The following is a 13,324-nucleotide window of genomic DNA, read 5'->3' as shown; positions in this document are numbered from 1 at the left end:
AACTGTTAAAGTTTTAAGCTCCCGTTTAAATGGGCGACTGATTAAGCATACCTCGCTTTTAGATAATTGTAATTGTGTCACCTGTTAACCCCCTAATTACAACAACTACTTATTTATGTTAGGGATACTTACTTAGCTCATTTTGCCCTTAGCGTTTTCCTACCTTGATTTCATGTTGTTAAGTCATGATGAGGGTAATCCTTTACCTGTCTCACTTTCATACAGTAACAGTACATATCCACTCGCCCCAAGCTCCCCCTTCCCTGTAGCTTTTGACCTCGGTCACAGAGCATTGTATTTTTACAGCCTGTGCAAAATTAAACATGGAAGTGTGTTCCCGATCACAGACACAGGTTGTGACTGTTTAAACTCTGATTTAAAGAGTTGTTTCACAGTGGAATATAATTTTATCACACTGTCGACAACTTTGGACTAGCTTTATATTTTTCATACCATATTGGTAAATAGGTCATTAATACATAGTGTCTCCTGTAACTATTAAGGATGGTGATGCTATGTGACTGAGTCCTGAAGTTTCAGCAAAGGGGAAGGTCACTAATGGGGATAATCCAGAGAATACAGAATATTAACTTTTCTCACATGACCTTTATCTCCAGGTAAAATGATTGAGACCACTGGTAACTGCAATTCAAAGATTTATTCAAGCAATTAAACAATAAGCATTTATCACTACAAACAATGTCCACCTCAAGGACACATACACCAGGCATTTGCAATGATTGTATTATTGATTTTTATAGATCACTGTTTCTCAACCAGCTGTCGACAGACCGCTAGTGGTCAATGGCATAATTTGTTTCAAATGTTTAAAAAATGAGTTATAATAATATTGCATAAGTACATTTTGAGGGGATAGGCATAATATGTGGCTAAAAAATTAAATGAAATATTAACTGTTAGGGGCTTGATTTCATCGTCACACACTTGTCGTTTGATTGTTGAAACAGAAAAAAATAACGCGATAAAAAAAACACACATTTTAATCACGCTTATTTTTGCACCATTTTTGCACCTTCTCACTGGACGAGTTTCAGGCGTACCGATCATACCAGTGCACCAACCAACGTTCATTGATTGGCGTCAGACAACAAACCCCAGTACACGCAATGTGAGAGGAAGCCAAACAGACCGCTTTGCTTGGCCCAGTGGATGGGAAATTTAGATTAAAAAAAAACTCTGACGGAAGCGTGGATAAAAACACTGTTGTGTGCAAATTGTGCAACAAACAATTTGCATATCACCTCGATAACGTTCAGTTAACGTTTGTCCGACTCCTAGTAGGAGTACAAGGACCCACTCTCGACCACTGTTGGTCTGTTTATTATTTTGGCCAAGGATATTGAGGGATAGTTGGACTATAAGGTCAATCAAGACTTCTTTATCTTTATTTCTCCTAATGGTCAAGGTTTCCACTGTTCTGGAATGTACTTGAAAGTATTGTGTACTTGAAAGTATTGTGTACTTGAAAATATTGTGTACTTGAAAGTATTGTGTACTTGAAAGTATTGTGTTTTACTTGTGCTTGAGTTTACAAAAGGTCCTTGACTTTATATAGGCTACCTGAATCTCTGAATATATTCCTAAAATTGCTGCACTTTATGGTAAAACTTGCACTGATCTGTTGGTATGTTTAGTACCACCTTGATAAAAAAAAACTATATTTTGTTGCTTAAACTTATGTATACTGTACCGAAATCCGTTTTAACCCATTCAATCCGGGGAACGCATCTCGTGTCATTTTTGGCTATTAAAAAATAGCAGATATACAAGCTCATAGCGCTATGAGCTTGTAGATCAGCATTTGTTTTGGGGCGAAACTTTAAATATGTTTTAAAGCGAACATTTGTAAAATATGTTGTGCCAGGGAACCCCCCAGAAGCAAAGATTTGAGTTACAAATATTCAAGATTTTTCAAAAATAGCAGATCTACCATCTCACAGCGCTATGAGCTTGTAGATCTGCTATATTTGAATAGCCAAAGAAATCTAAAATGACAGAGATGCGTCCCCGGACTGAATGGGTTAATTGAAAAAAAAAAAAAAGCTTTTCAGGTCAAATATTGATATGCGATCAAACATGCGATTAACTTTGATTAAATTAATTTTAGTTGTTAGCCATGGTCTGGTCCATCCAGGCACGCAGCGCTGTGATGCGGGCGAAACCAGCAGGTGCAGCGGTGATGCAGCCTGGCTTGACCCAGGAGGTCACACCAACCAGGGTCCAGGCTCCATTCTTCTCACACACCAGGGGACCACCAGAGTCACCCTGAAACAACAAGCAGGCGTGTTTTTAATGTGTTTCATGTCTTAATGGGCGGCAGTCAGTGGCTCAGAGGTAAAGTGGCCAGTCGAGCGACTGGATGGTTCCCAGTTCGATCCCGGGCTCCCCCAGAGTTAGTGTCGAAGTGTCCTTGAGCAAGATGCTGAACCCCTAATTGCTCCCGATGAGCAGGTTGGTGCCATCGGTGTGTGAATGATGTATGAATGAATTAACCATTGTATAGCACTTTGAGTAAGTGAGTACTTAGAAAAGCGCTATAAAAATATATTATTATTACATTATTGTTGTGGTTGTTGTATTATTATTATTATTTGTCGTTCGTGGTTGGAAGTCTGCCTTGGATTTTGACATGATAGCCAGTAATAAGAAAATGAATGGGAGTTTTTACTTCCCGCATCTTGCTGTTGAGCTCTATAGCATCTTGATGTTTTCCTCTTGTTTTTTTTTCATGGACGTCTGTGTAAAGGTTGTTACACACCGGGGCGATTTTTTTGTGCGAATAATGCAGGTTTTTTTAAAACCTTATAAAGTCAATGGCTCCGTACATGGAGCGAAAAAGCGAAAAAGCGAAGCGAAAAAGCGTCTTTTAATTATTCGGAACGAGTCCGAATTTTGCGTATATTCGCTATTTTCGCCGGTGTCGCCCGGTGTGTAAGGACCTTTAGGGTTAGGGTTATGTCACTCACTTGGCAGGTTCTAGATCGAGTAGCTCCAGCACAGATCATCTGACTGGTCAGGAAACTACCCCAGTAGCTCTTGCACTTATCATAGCCGATGAGGGGCAGACAACCTTGCTGGAGCTTGAGTGGTGCCTCTTCCTCTGAAAGACATACACACAAGTCGATGGTTAGGTTTGAGCTTTGAGCTCTTAGACACAGAGTTTGTTGTTAAATAGTAGTAGAGTAGTAGCCTTAATATCCTTTTTGAGAAGAAAAGACTTTGTTAACTAATTTAGATCTGGAAAAGATATGAAAGATATGTTGTTATACTTTCAAACCGGCAAAGGAACTGTGTCATTTTAGTTATTGCCATAGATATAATAAGCTATATTATTATTATTATTGGTTTATTTTGAACGAAATGGAAGTGTTTTTTTTTTTAGGTTAGGATTTAGAAGATGTTTTTTGGAATTGGTCTAAATGGTTTAAATCGTCTTGAAGCTTTGCCGTTTTTACAGCTATGTTCTGTACAAGAAGTTTCAAACTGACTCTGACATTTGAAAGTGAATCTGCTCTATTAGTTTGCTCTACAGTAACCTACAGTACTTGCCACTTGTAGGTTAGTATGCTGCTCTATGCTAAATCATTAAACTAATCACTATGGTTGATGGAAGGAAAGTGTGTTTCCTGTCATTCACTCACGTTGGTAGCCCCACCCAGTGGCCACACAATTCATGCCAGCATAGAAGATGTCACTAGTCTCAGCCACACACACGGGGGACACATGCTTGTTCATCTGGGCAGGGCTTTGTAGCTTGATCAGTGCAATGTCATAGTCAAGAGTATTTCTTCTGTAGTAAGGGTGATTGAAGACCTATCAGGGAAATGATACATTCATCTTGGCTGTTAGGAGAGATGTGCAAAAAAAAAAAAAATAGTTGTTGCTGCTGCTGCTTGTTGATTGAATGTCTGGCTTCAACCATGTTTTACAATCTAGAGCCAGGAACATAAAAAATGCCCAAGAATTAAACAGAAAATTCCAAAATGATGAGCAGGTTAATGGAGAGGACCCGAATAAAATGTAAGAAAATAATGTCCCTATCAAATCTTATAAAACTTTATTACACAGCTTGGTTGAATGCTTCATATCAAACCGAGTTGCTTGATTTTTGCCGTATCCAACATGGCAGCCATGTAAACAAACACACAATGTAATTTACAGCTAAACATTGCTCTCAAGAATGTTTTTGAAAACATTTGAAGCGAGAAATAGTAACCACATTTTTAAATAAGCCCAAAAGGGCTAGTCACTAAGCTTTTAAAGGAGGGTAAGGAGTCACACTTTTTATGACTGTTGGTAGGGCATTCGACATTTTGGTGGCATACAGCATACAGTAGCAGTAGAACGAATTTAACCGAGCAGGGGTTAGGAGAGTTCTAGATGTGAGGCCAAGCAGTAGCCTGACCAGTTTGTTCTGGTATGTGCTCCAGCTCCAGCTAGTGTCCTCAGTGTATTCCTACTGACCTACGAGGAGACCCTGCTCCAAAATGTTGTTCTTTGGTTGACCTTTTTGACGACTTTCTTGCCATTTTTTCACTGGAAAGATTTTCCTCTAAGATACAACCCAGGTATAGGTCATTTATTCTTTCCTTGTGATAACATTGTCACCCACTTTGACGTGAAGTCTTTGGCCTTGGAAAGGTTAATTCTGGACCCAAAGAGAATGGATTCAGTTTTACCCAGATTGTCATGTGAATGAACAAAACAATAAAATAATGTTGTGTCCCTATCATATCTTATAAAATAATGTTGTGTCCCTATCAGAACTTATAAAACAATAAGATAATCATGTGTCCCTATCAGATCTTATAAAACAGAGCACCTACCTTTCCAATTTTCATGATCTGGACATTTTTTGTGTTTTTGCGGTTGTGCCGGCCGAGGGTTAGACTGTGAGATGTACTGAAAATTGTTAGAAATAAAAGTGAGTTGCTGAACTCAAAGTGAGTTTATATATATATATATATATACATATATATATATATATATATATATATATATATATATATATATATATATATATATATATATATATATAATATATATATAATTAGTTCAGAGAGAGACATTGTCTGTACCTGTTGACGTTGCAGTGGGCAGCAGTCACAACCCAGTTCTCGTTGATCAGTGATCCCCCACAGTGATGCCAGCCGCTGTATCCCTGAATTCACATTGGTTTCATTAGCAATCGTAGGATTTATTTAACTTATAAATAATACTGTTCCGCAGTAATTCAGCCATTATGAAATGGGAAACACCTTCCATCTCACCTTCTCTTTCATCCACCGACTCCCACCCACCCCCATACGCACGCACACGCACACGCACACACACGGGAAGTCCATTTCTTTTTTAAATTATGTCAGTAAAGAAAACATACATGGAATGAATGCACTGTCCAGTTTGTCAGTGACATATTCTTCCTTCTGTGTCTATTTTACTAGGAGTCCAAGGGGACAGTGACGGAGTAGGGAAACTAATCGATGCCCGTAGCTCCCAACACTACGCCCCCTCTCTGAGTCTCGCCCTACCTTGGGTTCCTCATCCCGTTCCACATTCATCTCATTGCGTTTCAACACACTGTTAAACTTAAGTAGAGGTGTGGTCTCTTAATAGTGAATGAAATGTTAAATATTTAAACAAAGTGTTGTATACAGTATATGTACCTGAAAGGACACCTGCCAGGGCCAGGAGTGAGGTACAGCCACCTCACCGTTGACGATACCATGAAATCCATCAGTGGGACATCCAGGGACTTTTGGTTTGATGGCAGGAACACCACAGGCTGAAGAACATGTATACACACACACACACACACACACAGACACACACACACACACACACACACACACACACACACACACACACACACACACACACACACACACACACACACACACACACACACACACACACACACACACACACACACACACACACACACACACACACACACACACACACACGTATGTTGTACGTGTAGGTACATACATTAAAAAAAAAAAAAAAACTTCAAATGACTACTTTTACTGCTTTACATGTACCTTTATTTGTGTTATTTTGTTAAGATTGTATGTATTATTGTGTATTTTTTTTATTTAAGGTGATATTGTTTAGGCCCTATTTGAATACAATGCAAAAAAAACGTATTTGCTCATATCTATTGGACAAGCATTTATAATTGTATATTTTAGACCTGACATGATTAAACAAATAAAACAACATCAAAATCATATAAATCATTGACACTTATTGAGTGCAGTTTCTGGCTGATGTACTCACATTCCGATGCCAGAGTTGTGGCTGTTGAAAAGATGAGAGAGTACCAGTTAAAACTGGGCGATAAAACTCAAATTTGACAAATCTATGAGTCAAAATCTAAAATACTTTCCACCATTATTTAATGGTAACATTAACGTTCAACACAGCCGGGATGATACAACGAATGGACCTCAAACACAGACTAATGTAATTTTTTTAATTATTTTAATTATTACTAATTATCTCACCCTCACAATGCAACAAAAATGTGCAGAAATTATAAAACTGCAAAGCCCTAGGATGGATATTTAATAAAAAATTAAAAGTTGCTGAAGCCGCAATTTACTACTTTGAGCCCATGAAAAGCTATCATACTATATTTCCTTGTCATCATATTTGCCTTTGAAATAATGTCAGAGTTGGAAGTATAAAGTACACGGAAAATGGAAATGCTGAAGTACAAGTTCCTCCAAACTGTATTTATCAAGAACAAAATTGCACGTATTAAAGGAGAATTTTGGACTAAGTTTTCCTTACCTTTTCTATGATGTTATGATATCTTAGGATGAATGGTACAGTTGAAAAATGTCAAAACTCTTTCCCGGCTCCTTCCCAGCTTAAAACGTGCGCGGATAGGCCTTGCGTTAGATCGCATATTTTAATAGCTTTTTTTTTGTTTTGAGATCTGACGTTCATAGTTACAGAACACTATGTAAAAAAAAAAAAAAAAAACTAAGTCTCGCTAGACGAGATTGAAATCTCGTCTAGCAAGTCTTCTGTTTTTTTGTTTTTTTTTTGACAGTGTTCTGTCACTATGAACGTTAGATCTAAAAAAAAAAAAAAAAAAAAAAAAAAGCTATTAAAATACGCGATCTAACGCAAGGCCTATCTGCACACGTTTTAAGCTGTGGCGTACCCGGGATGGAGTTATGACATTTTTCTACAGTACCATTCATCCTCAGATATCATAACATCATAGAAAAGGTAAGAAAAACTTAGTCCAAAATTCTCCTTTAAGTACAGTACTTGACTACATTCTCATTTACTGTCAACCACTGCTCTTTGCCTTGCTTATTGTTCTTAACTTAGTAAGCTAATGGTTTTGAGGGCAGGAACACCACAGGCTGAAGAACATGTATACACACGCACACACATGCATGTTGTAGGTACATACATACAAAAAAAAACAACTTCAAATTACTGCTGTTTGAAATCCATTCAACCTAATGTACAGTATAGTGTGTGGTGTATATGTTTCAGCCTGATTGAACACAATTGGTAAAAGAAATTACAATATTACGGCGCATTAAGCCCTACTTTATTCTTTGTCATGAAAGAGTGACAGCAGTGTTGATTTTGACAGCAAATTTTGATTTAGTGTTACTTTTGAATAAAATTTAGTTTTAGTCATATTTTAGTTACTGTACCTGAAATGTTTTAGTTTTTGTCTAGTTTTAGTCGACTAAATACCATAAGATTATAGTCGATTGCGTCTTAATGGCTGATTTTACACTTGGTTGCATGCTGAAAATAGCCGATCTACGTGTCGCAGGGCGACACGTTGTGAGCTTGTAGATCTGCTATTTTCAGAGTGCAACACCCGAGCGCAACCAAACATAAAATGACTTGTCTTTTAGTTCTACTGGATCTCTTCTCCACTAGTCTCTCCCTAACATGTTTTGTCTATTTTGTATTTGTCAACAAAATTGGCAATAGTATTTAGTCTTAGTTTTAGTCATCGTAGCTTAGTTTTTATTTAGTTTTCGTTAGTGAAAAAAGGTAGTCGACGAACATTTTTCGTCATAGTTTTAGTCGACGAAATCAACACTGAGTGACAGTAACTTGTAGTTATTGTAAGTAACTTACGTGTAAGTAACAATATGCAAGGTAAATCACATGATGCCTAAATTGTAATATCTTTCACATCGTCCAACAAGGATCGTTAAAACAGAGTCATACTTTACCTGAGGTCCAGAGCAGAAGGAGCACAAAGGTTACTTGATTCATATCTGTCTGTAGCTGTCAATACAGATACAGTGATATGATGAACATTATTGTTTTAAATCTCTGTAATGTTCACATGTCAGTGTTACACGCCCAATCATTGCACACAAACATTGCATCAGCTACAGATCTCTACCTGAATGGGGTGTGTATTATATAAGTTGTGTTTCAGCCGTTTGTGTAGAATTCCCAAACTCACCGAGGGCGTGGCGGTGTCGCTCAGAAGAAACCTATAGTCTATTTATCTTTATAGCACTAACTCAGAAAATGAGGCTTTTTGGAAGATTAAAAGCTTCCCTTTATTTGCTCAGTTCATAGTGGGATTACTTTGATTGATTTGATTCTCTGCAACAGAGAGGATACAATTACTGCTGCTGGTGTTTTTGAGCAGGGTGATCATTGCCCAATAGCAGGTGTCAGAAGCACTAAACAAAAAAGAACACAGCCACGAGTAATCACCAAGAGAAATGTTAAATCTTTTAATGAACAAGCATTTTTTTTAATTATGTATTTAACACCTCAGCTATTCCAAATGCTGAAGTAGCTCTGGAACATTTCCAGAAATCCTTTCTTCCCATTGTCAACAGCATGCACCCTTAACAAAGGTCAGAATAAAAGAAATAGACTAAGCCCTTGGTTCTCCCCAGACCTGTCAGCTCTTTTCAAAGACAGGAATAAAGTCTGGTTATTAGCCAGGCGTACTGGGGAGCTGACACATTGGACATCATTTAGACGCCTAAGAAATACATGTACAGCTGCAGTAAGAGCGGACAAATCTACTTACTACCTGGACTTAATTACAAACCCCTTCTCAGATCCAACCAAATTCTGGAAATAAAAAATCCACCACCCCTCTCCCCCCAAGTGTGAAAATGTATAGTTCTATGCATGGTTTCAGGACCAAATGAAATGTGTACAGCATTTAATCATCACTTTTGCTGCTACCGCTCACCTTTTCGAGGGCAGACACACAGGAACCGTTCCGCACGAACAATGACTGTATTCATGCAGTTAGCTCTGGGTCCCGGTTTTCTATTCAGCCTGTCCCCACTAATGTTGTCCTGGAAGCTCTGCAGGCCACTCCAATCTCTTTATCACCACCACCAATGGATCAACAATAGAAAAAGTCTTAGAATACAAAATATCTTGGTATATGGCTGGACAACAAATTAAATTTCAAACATCACATCGATAACCTTGTCGTAAAACTCAGTCAAAAGATTGGCTGCCTACGTATATAGAAATACAACTAGTTTTCCCATGCTCTGTAGGAAAAGGATTATCGAAGCCACATTTCTATCTGTACTGAACTATGGTGATGTAATCTTCCGTCATGCAGCCGCCTCCACACTCAAGCCCCTAGACTTACTCTCAGCTCTGAGGTTCATTACTGGTGACAGCTCCAACCCTCATCACTGTGCCCAGGGTTGCCAGATCTGCTTAATATAATTTCCCCGTAAGATTTTATTTGAAAATAGCCGATCTACAAGCTCACAACGCGTCGCGATGAGCTTGTAGATCTGCTATTTTCAAATAGCTGATGTATATGTTAAAGTGCGGCCCATAGTCGCTTCTTTTGGGCTGGTTTTCCTAGACCTGGTTGCTTGTTTCTCCCACAGAATCTGGCAACACTGACTGTGCCCTGTATGATAAGGTGGGCTGGTCTTCTCAGACTGAGAGGCGCAATAACCATTGGCACCTCTTTATTTATAAAGCCCTGGTTGGAAAGCAACCACCTTATATCTCTTCACCTTATCATGCTGCGTCAGAAACCTAGTCACATTCTAACTCGCTCCAGCGATTGGCAAGTCCTTCCGGTTCCTTTTGCCAGCTCGGAACTGGGGAAAGACTGCTTTCAACTTTTTGTGCACCTGATTCGTGGAACCTCTTGCAACAAGAGCTTAAACTGAATACCCTAGTATCCATTGGCCATTTTAGGAATTTATATAATAACCGTGCACTACCTGTATGCAACTGTTTTAACTGATTGCTATCAACATTTATAGTTTTTCTTGTTGTTCTTATGTTTTTTATATGTGTGTAATCTCGGCATCATTGTAAATGAGGGTCTCCCTCAATGATCTCTCCGAGAATCTTAAATAAAGGTTGAATGAAAAACAAATGTGTATTTAACAATACAAAATACAAATACAAAATACAGAAAGAAACAAAATCTAGGAAGGTTTCATGTCTGTCTGGTCAGATTTACAAATGCCTTAATTTAGGCTTGTCCTAAAATAATTTAGAATTTACATTAAAAAGGAGGAGGTTCCGTTTAGAGCTCATTCAGCCTTAAATAGGCCTACAGGCCAGTCTAAATTTGGTAGTTCCAAAAATGTGCAAATGCTAAACCTACCACGGTGGAAGACTGACTGTTGAAGGAGAGTTTTAGTACCAGATTGCGTGTGTGGACTGATGAAGTGGCTCAATCCCCCCCTTTTTTTTTCTTCTTTCAAACCCAACGCCATGAACGGTCGAAGCGAGTTACCACTTGCACACATGAACTGACAGCTTGTGCCGCACCCTTCATTTGTCTTCAAGCGTGTCAACATACGGAAGCACAAAGTGCTATACAATCTCCTGGTATATGGCTGTGTTGACTCTGGAAAAAAAAACACAGTGTTCCAACACCAGCAGAATACATGGCATCCCAAATCATCACTGACAGTGAAAACTTTACACTGGAGTCAACACAGCCATCTACCAGGATATTTTAGAGCACATTGTGCTTCCGTTGACAAGCTTTAAGGAGATGCTGATTTCCTTTTCCAGCAGGACTTGGCACCTGCCCACTGTGCCAAAACTATACTAGTAGATGGTGTACTGACCATGGTATTACTGTGCTTCACTGACCAGCCAACTGGCCTGACCTGAACCCCAGAGAATGTTCTATTCAATTCTTAAGGCTGCTATCAAAGCAAACCTGGGCTTCCATAACATCACAACAGTGTCACAGGCTGATCACCTCCATTCCACGCGGCATTGATGAAATCATTTGTTCAAAAGCAGCCCAAACCAAGTATTGAGCGCATAAATTAACATATACTTTTCAGATGTTCGACATTTCTGTATTATAAATCTTTTTTTCCTTGAGTGGTCTCATGTAATATTCTAATATTTTGAGATATGGATTTGTGATTTTCATGAGATATATGCCATAATCATCAAGATGGAAAAAAAAGAGATTTTAAATATTTCACTTTATGTGCAATGAATCTAGAATATATGAACACTTACATTTTTTAATTATATTACGGAAGAAAATGTACTTTTCCACAATACTTTTTTTTAAGGATCTGTATGTATATATAAATATATATATATGTATATATATATATATATATATATATATATATATATATATATATATATATATATATATATATATATATATATATATATATATATATATATATATAAGATAATTGATAAGCCAACACCTTATTGATTTCCCATTCAGGATAACTTTGGAATAGATTCCGATCCCCATCCCTGCTTGCCATCAGCAAATCAAATGAACGATTGAGAATCTCTGGTAGGCTATACAGCTGCAATTCCAAGATTTATTCATTCAAGCAATAAGCATCACTGCAAACAATGTGCACAACAAGGACAAATACACCCAGTCATTTGCATTGATTGTATTATTGATTATAGATGCGAGCTACAGTAACAGCTGAGCTGTTTACAGTTTAGTTTAGCGGTAATGGTAAATGGTGCATTTATATAGCGCATGTTATCCAAAACGCTTTACATACAGTAGATTGTGCATTACATTCACCCATTCACACACACATTCACACACCGATGGCGGAGGAAACCATGCAAGGCACCAACCTGCTCATCGGGAGCAATTAGGGGTTCAGCGTCTTGCTCAAGGACACTTCGACACCAACTCTGGGGGAGGCCGGGATCGAACTGGGAACCTCGCGGTTGCCCTCCGGCCACTCTACCGGCCACTCTACCCCTGAGCCACTGCCACCCCCATGGTCTCATCTATCCATCCACGCACGTAACTGATGCGGGAGTAAACACCAGGTGTGTCGGTAGGGCAGTCGTCCTTGGCAAAGGAAGTAATACCAACCAGGGTCCAGACTCTTCTCTTCTTACACACCAGGGGGCCACCAGAGTCTCCCTGAAACAGCAAGCAGTTGTGTTTTTAACCACTTGACCACAACAATTCTATTTTTGAGCGGTGCCAGCCGCTCCAACAAGTGACCGAGTGTGTTTGTATGTCCGTATGAGCACGACATCAACAACTGCAGCTGATTGCAACACAAAGGTGCAACCAGTTACAGTAATTAAACACAAACAGGAGTAACAGTAACACACAGTGCAACACATGCAGCTCTTAAAGACATGCACACACACACAGGCTGGCTCAGCACACATGCGCACGCAGACACACACACACACACACACACACACACACACACACACACACACACACACACACACACACACACACACACACACACACACACACACTCAATGTGTTAATGTCATCTTGATATTTTCCTCTCTTTTTCATTGAAGTCAGTTTCACTCACCTTGCAGGTGTCAGCTCCAGCGGCTCCAGCACAGAACATCGTTTTGGTGATGTGGTCACCCCAGTAACTGTTGCAATCATTGTCGCTGAGGAGGGGCAGACACGCCTGCTGGAGCTGGTCAGGCCTCTTAGGAGCTGAACAAATACATAGGATTCAAAGATTGGCTTTTAGCTTTGAGCTATAGACACCTCCATCATGTGCCATTGAGAATGACACTTTGTTTTCACTGCATGGCTCTAAAGAGGCTAAGCCATCTTGCATGTCTGAATGTCTGTGTGTCTTTACGGAGCTAAGCTGGCAAAACCTTGGTTTCCTGTCGTTAACTCACGTTCGAATTGGGTCAGGCCCCAGCCAGTGGCCACGCATTCCATGCCACCATAGAGGACGTCACTAGTCTCAGCCAGACACACAGGGGACACGCGCGCGTTCATGCGGGCAGGTCTTTCCAGCTGGATGAGCGCGATGTCAGAGTGAAGGATGTTCAAGGA

The 13,324-nt window shown here is 39.3% G+C and overlaps 1 protein-coding gene across 1 annotated transcript; it reads right to left on the bottom strand.

Moving 5' to 3' along the window:
- Positions 1-688: 688 nt before the first annotated feature.
- Positions 689-5,724, bottom strand: LOC311044709 (chymotrypsin A-like). Its single transcript, XM_084056463.1, has 5 exons — positions 5,688-5,724; positions 5,100-5,182; positions 3,663-3,834; positions 2,988-3,121; positions 689-2,286 (listed from the first exon to the last, which is right to left on the bottom strand). Exons 3-5 carry the CDS (start codon positions 3,754-3,756, stop codon positions 2,125-2,127), a joined length of 390 nt encoding a protein of 129 aa, XP_083912589.1. The 5' UTR covers positions 3,757-3,834; positions 5,100-5,182; positions 5,688-5,724; the 3' UTR covers positions 689-2,124.
- Positions 5,725-13,324: the final 7,600 nt, after the last annotated feature.

This window comes from Gymnoscopelus microlampas (genome assembly GCF_963454915.1).
Source record: "Gymnoscopelus microlampas genome assembly, chromosome: 5".
NCBI classification, from domain to species: domain Eukaryota; kingdom Metazoa; phylum Chordata; class Actinopteri; order Myctophiformes; family Myctophidae; genus Gymnoscopelus; species Gymnoscopelus microlampas.
The sequence above is the reverse complement of the archived record's forward strand: the minus strand, read 5'-3'. Positions and strand labels throughout refer to the sequence as shown.